Raw genomic sequence first — 15,382 nt, forward strand, 5'->3', positions numbered from 1 at the left:
CTTGTAGATACAAGTTTATATTCACGATGACAGTATGAATGACAGATTAATTTTGTTTACTTAAAATACAAAAAACTTGATGCAGTAGAATCAAGTATCTGCTGCATAGACCAGGTTGATGGGCAAAAGATAAACTTTGAAAACTAGTTTTAAACAAGTGATCTGCAAAAATTTAACATCCTACACAGAATGACATTGGAAAAGCCTGCTGTACTCAGGTAAGCACTTCGTTGTAATTGTGTCAATACTCACCAAGTTGATTATTGTTAATACACATTTTCCAATAAAGGGTTAAGAATCAATCGAAAGAAATTTCATAATTAGAACCATTAAGCATTTCAACTCCTGTCATATATAAATTTAACTGGAATAATAATCAGACATGAAAAAAAGCTTACAATAATATTGAACAAGGTTTTGCATTACGGATAAATTCAGTTTGTAGTAAAGCTGCTGCCGTAGGACGCGCTTCAGGTGATTTCGCCAAACATGCTGCAATAAATGCACGAAATTCCAATGACCAATTGCTAGGTTTACGTAAAGCTGGAGCAGGCTGACTCGGGATCATAAACAGTGCACGCATAGGATGAATATCAGCTAATGGAGGTTTACCATCGGCCATTTCAATAGCAGTTATACCTAATGACCAAATGTCTGCAGAGCAATTATAACCAATCTCTTGAATAACCTTGAAAAAATTAGGAAATGATAAAATGATCAATATATGTGTGCTAACATCTGTAAAAATCTGCATAAAACAGCCTCAGACAGAATGATGTTATACAATTACGTCTCTCCATAGTTCAAATATCTCCTTCCTCTTTAACTTATCGCAGATGAAATTCCGGGAACACCTCTGAAGGAATTGGTGACGAAGGTGTGGATTTGTTACCTGAAAGAAGACTCTCTGACCTTGAGTGGGCAGCTAAGATTGTTTTACCTTCTGACGATGTACATACTATCTAAACAGTAATTAATCAGTTAGCAATTAGTGTACATCAGTATGGAAATCTTACTGTAGTGTCCTATTACATTCTTCATAAAAGTGAGTCTAACTCCTTTAACTGTATGAAAACTTTCTTATCTGCATTTTAAACCAAACTGTATCTATTAATCTTGTCCGTTTATTTACTTATTTTGCTTCCCTTCTCTTCTGAAGTTCTTCACTTCATTTGTGTGGCATGATTTATTTCGTGTCCAAATGTACCAGAATCAATGTGTTGCAAATAAAGAAAAGTAAATGCATGTATATATGCAGAGGGAAGGTTCAGAAGCCACTCGGATTCCCAAATCGTAGGTGACTTTCTTCGAAGACCACTTCCTGAACCTTCAATCTGAGGATTTAATCCATGGTATCCGGTTATCAAAATAAGTTTCCACGCCATCTGTCTCTTTAGAATAATGCAGCCCATATAACTTGTTGGACTGGATTTTCCAACTCCCCTAAGTAGACTGTGTTTTTGATATTAGGAAAAACCGGCTAGATTTTCCAAAAGTTTCTGCTCACTTATAGTCAGTCAGTAACAACGTAGAAATTCGTACGTACGTACATCAGTTCGAGTTGCCATACCACATTAGCATAGAGATGCAGTGGTCGATTCAAATCCCGTAGTGCTACATGTAGTAAAATTATAAGCTGTATTCAGAAAAATTAGGGTTTGAAGGTGTTATTTAAAGAGTATAATCCAGTGAAATAAATTTGGAAAGAGAAAAAAGAAAGAGACATGAAGAATTCAGAAGATTAGAATTTGGGAGAACACAAAGAGTGGATGCACCTGCGCCATTGTAAACGATTTTGAGCCATGTCATTCAGGGTCTCTAACCATCGGTTGCTATCATCTCGCGGTCCCCAACCACGTAGTCTACACCTACCAACATGGCTCAGTCTACTTGTCAGTGACTTCATAGATTCGTGCCATGTTTTGGTCTGGCCGCCCCTAGCTTTCTTCCAACCTTCTCCTACATCATAAAATATCGCATGTCGAGGCAGTCGGTGGTTGGGCATACGTAACACGTGTCTCAGTCATCTCAACTGATGAAGTTTCACTACGTCATTAATTGATTTACCATCCTTACTTAGTACCCATTTCCTAACTACTGCGTTACTTACTCGATGGTCCCATGATATACGAGCAATGTTTCGAAGACACCTATGATCAAATACTAGTAACCTACGAATATCCTCTACTCTTACCGGCCATGTTTCACTGCCATAGAGTAGGACGGGACGAACTGCTGCGCAGTAAACACGTCCTTTGGTTGATAGACGGATATCTCGCCTACGCTATAAATGACGCAAGTTGGCAAAAGCTAGTCGAGCCTTCTTTATCCGTGCTGAGATTTCGTCACACACCAGACCACAAGGGCTGATGAGACTTCCCAGATAAGTGAAGCGATCGACACGCTCAATTACTTCACTCCCTATCATTAGTTCGGGTGTCAATGCAACCCAATCCTGAAGCAACATTTCGCATTTCGAGGAAGAGAACCGCATCCCGAACATACTTGCATTGTTGCTTAGAGTGGTCAGAAGACTCTGCATTTTGTCAGCGTCTTCACCAAATAGAACTATGTCATCGGCATATTCCAAGCCAACAAGTGAACCTCCTGGTAGAAGTTCAACCCCTGGAAATTCAGATGAGGAAAGTGTTATCTCTAAAAGTACGTCAATGACAAAGTTAAACAATAGTGGAGAGAGTGGACAGCCCTGACGAGCCCTGAACGCTACTCAAATCCTGTATGCGCGTTTCGGAGACGCAGCACACATCGATGGCCCGAGATTCTAAAGTCCTAGCTGAGGAAGCCTGTTGTCCTATTTGGCACAGTGTTCGGACGTTATAAGCTCCAACATGAAGTTTAGAGCGTGGTTTCAGGAGACCAGGAATAACGTTCCGCGTACTCGAATCGTTTGCCCTAGCAGTGAGAGGTGATAAAAGGACGTGAGAAGGGTTAGTCGGGGAGATAAGAGTTATTAGGAGGTGTAGGAGGGATTTGAATGTGACCGACTTGGTCTCGTGTGCTGTTACGGATATGAGGGCTGATGTCACTTCCCTGCTGCCCACACCGTGGAATGGTATTTCTTGGGGAACCTGAAAAGGAAATTGGATTAGTGTTGGTCTTGACGACCTGGGAGCATGACCGCAGAGCCCAAGGGTCCTCACTTATAGAGATACGTTGAACACAGAGATAAAAAGAAGACTTCCACCAGCAGAATGTTTAATGGTTCGGAAATTACTCCCAACAAAACAACAGCTGTTGATCACTTCAATTACTGAATTTACACCAATGACTAAGGTATATACACAAGAGATTGTCTTGCGTAACACTTTCGGTGGGTACCGGGGATAATTGTCAGGAGAGAAGGTCAGTAACACTTATGGTACAAACAGGGAGGACCATATGGATCAGACACAAGAACAAACTGAATGTACAACACACTAATGACAACGCAAGTAAAATGGAATTACCGCCCGATACACTTCTCAAATCGTTCAAAACTAGAACATACAATTCCAAGAACCACCAACAAATTGAACCAGAATGGAGGTCACTCTTACTCCGAAAATGAACTGATGGAGAAAGACGCCAAGTGAAACATGTAACTCAAACCCTAATAAATCAGGTTCAAGAAATTTCAGTGAGAAGGTCTCAAATACTTGAAAATAAACATAGACCTTATATTTTTTCGGGGGAAGATGGTAAGAAGAAATAAGATTATGATCATTTTTGCAAAGTTATTATTGCTTAAGTAGCATCCTGTCATATTTTAAAATTTCATGCCACTAATTATTTTAGTAGGACATTCTGAATAATTTACCCAAGTATTTCACTCGATTCCAGCAAAAAGTTCGTTCTGCTTTAAAATTATTTAAATATGACCATTAATCACCTGAAAGAGTTGATACAGAAATTATCAATTTTCAATCATACAAATTGTTCTCCGAAAGCCAGTTTGATTTCTTACCAGCCGGGAGTCGGGATGAAAATATTGGTGTATTCCTTAAGTAAAACTGCAGCGTTTAGTAATCGCGCTCACTCATTTTGTCGATTACAGAGTTGATATTTTCCAACTGTTTAGTCGAATGAGCATCGCTACAAACTTATACGAAATTCGGTTCAAAAATGAGTATGTAAACCCATATCTGACTGCTGCGCTAGACATTGTCGACATTATTTATATATATAAAGATATGACAACTAACTTCAGGAGCCATCCAATAAGGTGTTCCGATGACGGTATTTCGTTTGGCCAGAGTATCAGACAATTGACCTGCCACACCAAAATCGGCTAATTTAGCAGCACCCGAATTGAGTAGTAGTATATTACCCGCTTTGATATCTCGATGAATTTTTCGCATCTATAGGCGAAAATATGAAACAAATAGATTAATCTACCAGAGAGAACACTAATACAGGCAACCAAATTTATGAAATAATTCAAAACATTTGAAAATATTTAAAAACCTGTCCACGGAGTAAAAAATTGTTTTGTAGATCAGTAGTTTTAGTACTTGGCCTCTAATAACAAAAGTAACTGTCTACACGAGCCTGTATATGATGCGTACATTACTTCATATACGCTAACCACTAAAGTACATTTGTACCTTTGAAAAGTCGTTTGTTAATAGAACCGCTGAATAAACGAGGCTTAAATATAAAGGGGGATGATTATCCTGGTGATTGATGTTAATAGTTAAGTGATTTGCAATCGATCTCCCTTTAAAATTAATTGCTTGCCAAAACTGACGAACAATTACAAATTTTCATAAATAAAATTACTTTGATATATTAAAAACTTACCTGATGTAAATAATCTAAACCGCATAAACTGTAATGTAATACAGTAGCAATTTCTTCTTCACCAATGGCTTTACCTCTTAAACGCATAATATCAGCTATTGAACCAGCACCACAATATTCCATACATATCCACAAATCTTGACTATCAAATAAACTACCATAGCATTTTACAATGAATGGGCTATCACATTGCTGCATAATTGATATTTCTTTTACTATATCGGCTAAGTCACTGTCAACAGGCACCTGTGAAATAATAAATATGAGAGAGTAGAGTATTTAATGGAAGACACTGAACTTTTTGTTAAAGCAGTATGTTTTCAACTTCCATATTATAATGATTTTTTTCTTAACATAGTGTTATACAGTGACAGTCTCAAACTATTTAGACTTATTGAGATTTTTTTGATATTTCAGTCACCTAGCAAGTTATCAGAGTACAGCCTAACATGGGTGCATATTGACTGAAGTTACAACATTACATAGACATAACGAGCAAAATTTTAAAAAATGAGAAGCACAGAAAAGGAAAAATATCGAAAACAATGGCAGCGTAAGCACGAAATACGATTCAGAAGGAGCAAATGTGACTGAAAGATTGAAATTTAATTACTACACAGCTTATTACTTAGTAGATAACAATGAAAGGTCATACTGTGAGGTGGTTGAGATCCTTGACAGAACGTACGTTTGCGAAATTCCAGGTTTGCCTTGAAACGCTTATTTATGGAAATGACATCAGCTGTCTTTATGGGACATTTCAGTTACCACCCATTTGGAAAGAAAGATGGAATCCGAATTTAATTGAAAATATTGGTTGTCAAGCTAAGATTGTGCTATTGTCCCACAAAGACGATAGTTCTAGCGATAGAAGTGTAGTGCTTACTAAGAACAGACTCCGCTTATACCATCGTCCTGCCCCAACAGAAATCATTCACTTCGGAGAGTGGTATCTATTTTAAAAAAACCAAACACCATTAGCTAACCCATAAGCCTTTAAACCACTGATTCGGCAAAATGGAGTAAACGAGTGAGTGATGCTAAAATCGCGTGTACAGTTATGGATAAAAATTGTATGCTAATAGCGCGGTGAAATTTCGTTGACTATGGTGAATGAGACATGTTATGTGTTTTGTTCCATCGCCTAAGCGACAAGCAGTGCTAACCAGTGTAAACTGTTGTAGGCAACCTGAAATATCGAATAATAGTGAAATGTAACACGGATTTTGTAGCACACGAGTACATCGTAACCATTGGTCGCAGACAGTGGGAGATAAAAAGTAAAATCGATTGTTGTGAAGCGGTTTGTATTCATTGTTTATCATCAAACCTTAATAAGACTTGATCATTTATTTATTTATTTGAACATAAATATTGGTACAAAGGGGCACCGAATACATATACACCACACAAGTCACTTGATTTGTGTATGGGCTGTGATACTGCCCGGGTGCCCAAATCGAAACAGGTGACTTTTTTAAAGGGGCCACACCTGTAGCCTTTGCCCTAAAGGTCTGATCCACAAGGAAGTGCAACAACGTTAGGAGATGCAGTCACATGGTAGGCAGTGACCAATAATTGGTTCATACGCCATTTGTTCCACTAGAATCCTGGAGCCCATGTGTACCAGTGGTATGGAGTCAGGGTTTATCAACTCCCCTAGGTGGACCCTCAGTGTCCATCAAACCGTTAAAGCGCCGGACATTCGCTTCTCGACCCTTCAATTTCGTAAACAACAGTAATGCCGCGAGAAGGCAGTGAGTAGGACTTCCCTGACAGTAACTGTATACGCGTGGCTATGCGAGAGCATTTAGAGAGATGACTCTCCCCACACTCAGCCGTACCAGGGCATTTCGGGGCAAAAATTGTCTTATACTTTAATTTGATCCGTTTTTTCGATATAATTTATCATGTTCAGTTTTTCACTTCAGCCAACAACTTGGAATTAATGTGTTCGATCTTCTGATAACGATTTCAAAATTGCTGCTAAGCAAATTTACTTTACAACTAATGTCTTACCCTTTACGCCCCCTCCCGAGGAAGGAAAAAAAGATTCAGGCTACAGCCGTCAAGCCACAGATGGATAAACCTCGCAAAATTAGGTTTTAAGGTGTTGAAAAGAATCGTTAGGAAGTCAATTAGGACCTTCCTAGGGACCCAATACTAGTTAGGTAGTGCTCTTTATGGTAATATCCGACGTATTCTGAAGATTTCCTCCATAACTGCAACTTCGGTGTAAAAACTTATTTTAATCACATCATTACCAATGCATGTGTTTTTCAAAAGTTACTAAGTGCTTGGATTATTGATGGGTATCAATAATTTTGACCCGAATTAATGTGAATTGTATGAATTATAACATGAACACAATCAAAGCGTTGAAAACAATACTATTGTCGAAACAAATTTAGTGATGAAGCGAGTCTATAAGTAAAAATCGAAAAATCACTCGGATCTGGATATAAGTATGCAAGTTAATAGATATATATTATATAATATATATTATATAATAGGTGTTTATATGGTAGGCTGTTACACACCTTCTTTACAGCAACTATTCCACCATTCGCTTTATATCTGGCTTTGTAAACGCTACCATAAGAACCTTTTCCTAATTTGCAAATGATTTCTAAAACTTCCGATGGAGGCTTTGATAGCTCAGTATCATCTAAGCGTTGCATTGACCCTGAGTTTATTGTAAGCGCCTTTCAGTCCAAATAGTTCAAATGGTTGTGGACGGAATAGAAGAAGCTTTCGCTTAACAGGCTTCCGTGTCTAGTAGCAGGGGATCACCAAATCCTCCAGGCAGGAAACTAGGTATGTTAACAATAAAAGAGGAAAAGAAATTGGCAAATCATAGTGTGATGCTGTCTTTGGTCCTTGAGAATAGGTCAAGTTGCCTCTTGAAGGACTCCTGAGAAGTCGCTTGGACTAGCTCGGCTGGCAGCGAATTCCACCTTCTGACAACTCTTAAGGAGTAGAAGTTGTGTCTACATTCCGTCTTGCTATGTTGTGTCTCCAGTTTCTGGGTGTTACCCCTTGCGTTATTATTCGAACTAAGCTTAAGTAGGTGTTTAAGAGGATGTCCAGAAGTGTTAAGAGTACTATAAACCATTAATAAATCACCTCGAAGACGCCTATACTCTAATGGGTAAAGGTCTAGTGAATGGAGGCGTTCTTCGTAAGGTTTAGATTTGAGTCCTCGAACTGATTTCGTGGCTCGCCGCTGGATACGCTCCAAAGTGACCTTGTCCTTTTGGAGTGAGGGTGGAGTACTATGTTTCCGTACTCTAAATGGGGACGGATGAAACTATTGAAGATTGTATGGAAAGTTCGTCCGTCAAACTGTCCAAAAATGCGCTTCAACGTTACCAGTGCAAGATTTGCTCGGAAGGCATTTTTGTCACAGTTAGTGTAAGACTTCAAATCATGGGGCACCAGGTCTCCTAAATCTTTTTCGACTTGGGATACTACTAGAGAGGAGTTTCCTAAGTTGTAACTGTAGTTTGCGACATGTCGCAGATGGACTACTTTACACTTTGAAGTGTTAAAAGTAAGTCCGTTATCGTCTGCCCAACTTTGAAGTCGAGTCAGACCCTCCTGAAGTGCCTGTATATCGTCTTGGTTGCGTATCTCGCTCCAAAGTTTCACGTCGTCGGCAAAAGTAATAAGTCTGACGTTACCTGTTGAGGAAGATCATTTATGTAGATCAAGAAGAGAAGTGGCCCTAGTACTGAGCCCTGGGGGACCCCACTTGGACATTCCATAGCCTGAGATAAAGTGAGATTAACTCTAACCTTAAAGTGTCGATTTTTTAGGTATGAAGTAAGCCAGTCGATTAGAGGTGGTCTGATACCTAGTCGTTTGAGCTTATTGATAAGACACAAGTGGTTAACCTTATCAAAAGCTTTTGAGAAATCAAGGTAAATGATATCAACCTTTTCCTTGCGATCGAGGATGCTTGTCCATCTGTCCACCGCAGTAAGCAGGTTGGTTATACAAGAGTAACCCTTCCTGAAACCATGCTGTTGGGGTGAGAAGAAATTTAAGGACAGTAAATAGTCATGCATACCATCGCACATCAGGGACTCCATGATTTTTTAAGGTAATGACAGAAGAGCCACCGGCCGATAACTTGAAGGTTCATTGCGTCGACCACCTTTGAAAATTTGTGTGATGTGAGCCAACTTCCAGTTTTCCGGTAGTTTGCCTCGACTTAGCGAATATGAAAACATCACGCTAAGCGGCGTTGCCAGGATTGAGGCTGCCTCCCTCAGTATGGCAGGATGAACCATATCCGGGCCAGAAGTATCTAGTCTTAAGTGCTGCAATTTCCGGAACACCAAGTCAGCGCTTAGGTCTACTTCGGAAAGTCCTGTGGAATTGCAGATGAAACTGTCGTCAGTAAGGTTGATGTCAGCCGGTTGAAATGTCTGGGAGTAATGTTCAGCCAGAAGGTTAGCGGCGTCGCCATCGTTGTTGGTCGGGCCGTTAAGACCTACCAATTGGGAAACTCCAGTTTTGGCTCGACGAAGCGAGGCTGCATAACGGAATAGGCTTCTAGGGTTAGAGGCAAACTTGTAAATAAGCTTTGTCTGGTACTGAAGCCTGTCTTCTCTTATAGCCTTCGTGCATATGTTCCTGATATGTTTATATTGTCTATACGCTCCGTCGTTATCAGTTCGTTTGTATTCTACCCAGCAGTGCCTTTTGCAGCTTAGCAGGCGAAGGGTACGGTTCTTGATTACTGTAGGTGGCTTGAAGCTTTTGAGAACCGTTTGAGGAACTGAATGGTTTGTAGCATATAAGAGCGTGTGCAGTAAGAAGTCTCAATGACCGTCCACATCGAGTTGAGGGTGAACATCTCAAACCACCTGTTGTAGATAGTCATGTAGAGCTGGCACATTCAGCCGTTTAAAATTCCAACGCAAATTTTTGTTGGGATACCTTAGCTTAGTTTTGATGACAAAACTGAAGGCTATGACGGCATGATCGCTCTTTCCCAGAGGAGCCAGGATTGAGAGGTTGTCAACTAGGAATTCTTCGTTAGTGAATACACAGTCTAAGCGCGATGGTGTCTGACTGTTTCTCCAACGAGTTGCCGACCTCACATTTTCATATAAGCCCAAGTCATCGATGAGGTTGTAGAACCGAGCTTCAATTGAGTTGTCGCCTCCAGTGTACGTGTGTTCCGCGAAGTTGACTCTAGGGAGATTAAAGTCCCCTAGAATCAGGATGTGTGTGAAACCGAGACGGGTAGAGCGAGATAGTCCTTCCAGCATACGACTATCGTACTCGATGTCGGCAGTTGGCTTCCTGTAAATGACTCCGACTAGACACCTCGAAGTACTGGACAATCTTACAGAGCACCATATGGATCCCTCAAGATTGTTAAACTCGAGGTTGTGAACTTGGTGCACCTCCAAGCAAGAGCTTATGTATATGGCTACTCCGCCCCCAATTCCTGTTTTTCTGTCGTTGCAGAACAAAGTCACCCCAGGTAATGCTAACTCTTGGTCCGAGAACTGAGAAGATATCCAGGTTTCAGATATTCCTATTAGATGGGCCTTATTAGCATTGCTAAGTTCACGTAATTCATCCAGTTTGTTTGGTAGACTCGCGGCGTTCATATATAAGCAGTTTATGCTTTCTATTTGGAACGCGTGAGCTTCGTCCTGTTTTTCTGTATGAGCCTTATGTGAATGGACAGGTAGCCCACCTATTTGAGGTTTGCCGAGGTGGTAGTCCCTGTCCTTTACACGCTTTTTTATCATTTAGACAGTCCACAAGTGGAATGGTCAGCTCCAACTTGCCTTTGTGCTTGGTCCTAGCTTCGTATGGCCTATCCGGGTGCATGTGGATTCCAGGTGGCAATCGACGTCTGTTGGCACGAAATGCTTCCAGAACTGCAGCCGCCATGTGGGAAGATGGGAAGGTTATCTTCATTAGACGGGTCTAAGATCACCGTCCTTCTTGGCTAGTCTCGTCACATGCTGAGTCAGTATGTGTTTGAGCCTCAAGGACTGTTTGATGAATTTCCATTCCCTGATGTCAGAATTTGATTGAGTAGGGTTTGCATTTTCCGGTATACCTTGCACAATTATGTTTCTTCCGCGGAAAAGCTGATCGCGAGACTCATTAGGGGTGTTCCGTATGATATTGCGCTCAGAGTACGGTATGTCGGGCAATATTCTTACGTTGCCATCTGATTTCAGCAAGTGACTTGCTAGCAAGACGTCCTCTACGTCGGCAGCATTCTTAAGTGTTACTCGGAGAAGCCTCGGGTGATTTAGATGCTTAGAATCCTTTCCTCGAGTGAGCCGGGTGACCGTCAAAGGCTCTATTCTAGGACGTTCGAGCTTCTTGTTCAATTCACCGTATAGCATCCTGTCGTTTTTGTCCTGCAGACTGAGAGGAAGGTCAGGATTGTCAACAAGGTTCATGATAATGAGAGAATCGTCACGAACTGTTGTTAATTTACCAGGTTTCACGATGGGTTCAGGTTTAATAACTTGTTGTTTGGAGGTCAAGGCGCGTTTTTGAATGGTTGTGTACGGAATAGTAGAAGCTTTCGCTCAACGGACTTCCGTGTCTAGCAGCAGTGAATCACCAAAACCTTCAGGCAGAAACCTAGTCTTCATCAACTGATTCAGATTTCAGATTCCGATTTGTGTAGTAAGGACAGAAGGATTTCGTCCCATGTTCTTCCTTTTATAGTATGCTTCAAAGAGTGTCCAGTGTTCTCTTGAATGAGTCAATCGAGAGTGCGGACAACACTGCTTCGGGTAACAGGCTGTTTTCAGTTTCGGTTTACAGTCTGTAAAGGACAGGAGGCTTGATTACCTGTGTTAGTCCTGGCAATGGTGGTCTCTAATTTGATTCAACTTTCTTTTGAAAGAGTCAACGGATGGAGCCCCAACCACGTGCTGAGGTAATGAATTCCGGTCGTTGATGATTCGATGGGAAAGTCGATATAAAACTGACAAAAGATTTTTCTGGGCTTGTGAACTTTTTATTAGTGTCCTCGTAAATTCTCTGTTTTGGAAGACAAGAAAAATGGGAGCACATCAGATGCAAATTCATCACCAAGCAATTTTAAAACTGTAATCAAGTCGTCTCTAGTTCTTCAATATGACAACGAAAATAGGTGTAGCTCGGTCAGTCGAGCATCATACTGGAGTTTCGCTATTCCGGGAATCAGCTTAGTTGCTGTTCGCTGCACATTTTTCAAAAGTTCACTGTCTCATTTGAGCATGGGATAGCCGCCTGTATGCAGTGCTCAAGTTTAGGACGTACGAAAGCTGTATACAAGGTCAAAAATGTTTTAGCGTCGACAGCAATAAAAGCCCTACGTGTTGACCATAAAGTTCTTAGACCTTTGGCGGCTATTGCACGGCAGTCTGCAGTAGTCTTTAGGTCTTGGCTCACAATGACAATTAAGTCATTGTTTATTCATTGTGATCTGTGTCTGGATTGATGACGTGCGGTCCTGGCTGATGGCAGGTGATTCAGATTGTTCTAGAAGTAATAGGAGAAGCCTTTACCCAATAGTTTACCTTATCTATTATCAGAAGATCACCGAAGACTTCAGTAACAAACAGAGGAGGTTCATCGATCTATATTGATCCCTGCAGTTTGTAACACTGCGGAGGTCCGATCTCTTTAAATTTTTCAACAGAAGGTGCTGATATTACGTGTTACGGTAGAGAATTCCGGTAATTCACTACTCGGTGAGTGAAACGAAACTCCAGACGTGAACGGTTTGATCAGGGTTTTTGAACTTTCTTCGAATGTCCTCTGAATTGATCAGTCCTAGACGGAAGTAAAAGATTAGACATGTTGATGCCAAGGTCGTCGTTCAGTATCCGATAAGCCAATCTTAGATCACCCCGTACTCTACGGTAAGATAACGGAAATAATTTGAGGTGTCTCAGTTTGTCTTCATAAGATAGGTTAGATAGACCTTGTATCATCTTAGTACCTAGTCGCTGAACTCTTTCCAGCATCTCTGCTTCATACTTGAAACAGTGACTCGCTGCCTGAATCCCATATTCTAAATGAGGTTGCGCATAAATCCGGTATAATAAATTAAACGTTTCATCATCCAAATACCGGAAAGACCTACGAATAGACCGTAACACCCTATAACCTTTTGAAGCAGCAGCAGCCTTACAGTTACGCGTAGTTTTGCGATCACCGCTTATCATGACTCCTAAATCCTTATAGTTTCTTACTTTGAGTGACACGAATCAGTATGTTGTGTAGTGATACGAATCACCATAGTTATTTAATTGCACCACCACACTCATGTTAGGGTTCATTTCCAGTTACTGTCTCCTTGAAATGGAGTGCAAATAACAGATGTTTGATAATAGGAGACCTTAATGCACCTAGTATTAGTAAGACTGTGATGTCCACGGTAGGACCTATAAACTTCTTTGTTAGTAGGTTCCTGATAACCGTAATCGCGTATGCATTAGTACAGCATGTATCCAAACCTACACGTTTTTGTGTAAACCAAGATTCTTCTCCGATGGACTTGATAACCGATCATATGGCCAAGGATATTGTCAAGCTAAATATTCTTCCACCGTTAGTGAATAGCGAGCATTCTGTTTCGTCATTTACGTTTAAAGCTAGTGACATGACATACGACAAGATTGGCTGCAATTAAACGCAACTCAATTTCGTAAATGTGCCCTTCAGCTTAGTAACCAATCAGAATGAGGCGCGAATTATTACATCCGCCATCTTTATAAGCAATGGCGGTCGGCTTTCTTAGTTCTGTGCCTCTTTCAGCTATTTCTTTTGTGTAGCTATGTAATTTAATGTCTCAGTGTGCTAAAATGCCGCAGTTAGTGTAATGTTCTATATGTTGGTGTGAAGTTTATTTCGAATCAGCGATGATTTCTGGGTTTTTGCTGCTTCTACTCAAGTCAATGTATTTCTTCAGGCAATCTGGCTAGTCTTGTGTTATAAAATGTCGACCGGCTTTCTTAGTTCTGTGTTTTTTCCGCTATTTCTTTTGTGTAGCTACAGAATTTAATGTTTCAGTGTGCTAAAATCCAAAAGTTAGTGTAATACTCTAAACGTTGGAGCAAAAATTTTCCTGATTTCGCTTTGTTTTCTGGGTTTTACCTGCTGCTACTGAAGTCACTGTATTTATTCAGCTAAATTGGCTAGTACTAACATAAGACCTTACGTTTTTAAACGACAATCGGCTATGTTTTACCTTGTTTTCTAGATATCCAAAGCCGAAGTTCGTTTTCATTTAGCTATAATAATTGTTGCTGCCGCCTGTGACTCTAACTGTTCGCATGTTCGTTCCTAACTGTCCTTTATGATGTTATAGGCAAAACGAAAGGAAACAATCTGCGTTTTTTAATTTTCTTCAGTATTATGGACAACACTATCCCACCAACGAGTCAAACTAATACAGAGTGCCCAGCAGTAGGTTATATCGGTATTGATTTCGAACGGACCCAGACTTCCGACAACTATAGATGAAGTCACAGATGCAGATGTGATTTACCTTCAGTTCATGAATATTAGATAAGGTCAGCTACTATTACTTGTGCAAAGCATAACATGGGCTTAGTACCGTATTGCAGTGCTTTTATTATTTTGCTCCCATTTAAGTATTCCTATGCATCTGCGTCTATTTTACCAGGAAGACACACAAGCAGAGTTAGTGTCTGATAAACTAAAAGTCCCAGTTGTCAAAAAGATTCTTAACATTTGTCCACAGCCAGCTGCATTCAATTGAGACACAGAACACTCATCTTCTAAGACTGTATACTGCTGTTTTGCGGGCAACTAAAAGCTCAGACGCTTAGTATCTTGCTACCGATGTTATTGCTGGGGAAATTCGTTTGATGACAGTGATCATGAAATATGGTCAGTGATAGATGTACAGTCTAGAAATAAACAACAAACATACTTATCGCTATCTCATAATGTATGACAGCAACAGCATCAAAGGCACGTTTTTTCCTATTTTTAATCAGACTGATCTGAATCCGTATACACATTGGAAACAGGCAACTCTACTTACTAAACTGATCTGTTTCGTTACAGACTTCAAGCACTATACTTAAGTATATCATAATTCTTTCAACTAAATTGAATTATACGACAACCAAGAACACTAAACTAAGCAAGTGTCATAGTTATTGTTTCACTTGCAAAGACATGTTGCTCAAAGTAGTTAAATGGACATAATTAAGCCGATAAAACCAAAACACGAATTATAAGCCAGTTGAACTTACCTAAGAAAAAAAGAAGGATACATATATACTGCTTTCATTCCGAAGACAACAGGCAGTTGTTCATAGAAACATAGTTTACAGTACAACAAACCTTTCTTCAGTAAAATCATGCACTGACAGTCTATCTGGAAACAATCAACTATGTGAATAAACTCACTATGACTTGAGATATTATCCCAGCGTGCAATGGACGTACAGTGTAACGTAGTCGGACGTGGCGATTAAAAATTAAAAACAGGGCAAAATTAACTACATAATATGGTTATTTAATTAAAAATACATTATGAAATGACAAAATCTGTGGTTACTTGAAC

The 15,382-nt window shown here is 40.1% G+C and overlaps 1 protein-coding gene across 2 annotated transcripts in view; it reads right to left on the reverse strand.

Annotated features, from left to right (window-relative positions):
• STK4 (Serine/threonine-protein kinase 4) overlaps nt 1-15,382 on the reverse strand; it is a 91,031-nt gene that overhangs the window by 11,960 nt on the left and 63,689 nt on the right. The window contains exons 1-4 of one of the 2 annotated variants that reach the window (XM_051212578.1): nt 7,341-7,514; nt 4,801-5,046; nt 4,203-4,358; nt 399-688 (exon numbers count right to left, since the gene is read on the reverse strand). In XM_051212578.1, the coding sequence (XP_051072767.1) occupies nt 399-688; nt 4,203-4,358; nt 4,801-5,046; nt 7,341-7,481 (833 nt within the window). In that variant the 5' untranslated portion in view covers nt 7,482-7,514. Of the gene's footprint in view, nt 1-398; nt 3,090-4,202; nt 4,359-4,800; nt 5,047-7,340; nt 7,515-15,382 lie in introns of those variants that run through there. The other variant, XM_051212579.1, reaches the window with a different exon arrangement.

Source organism: Schistosoma haematobium, chromosome ZW, assembly GCF_000699445.3.
Source record: "Schistosoma haematobium chromosome ZW, whole genome shotgun sequence".
Taxonomy (NCBI): Eukaryota; Metazoa; Platyhelminthes; class Trematoda; order Strigeidida; family Schistosomatidae; genus Schistosoma; species Schistosoma haematobium.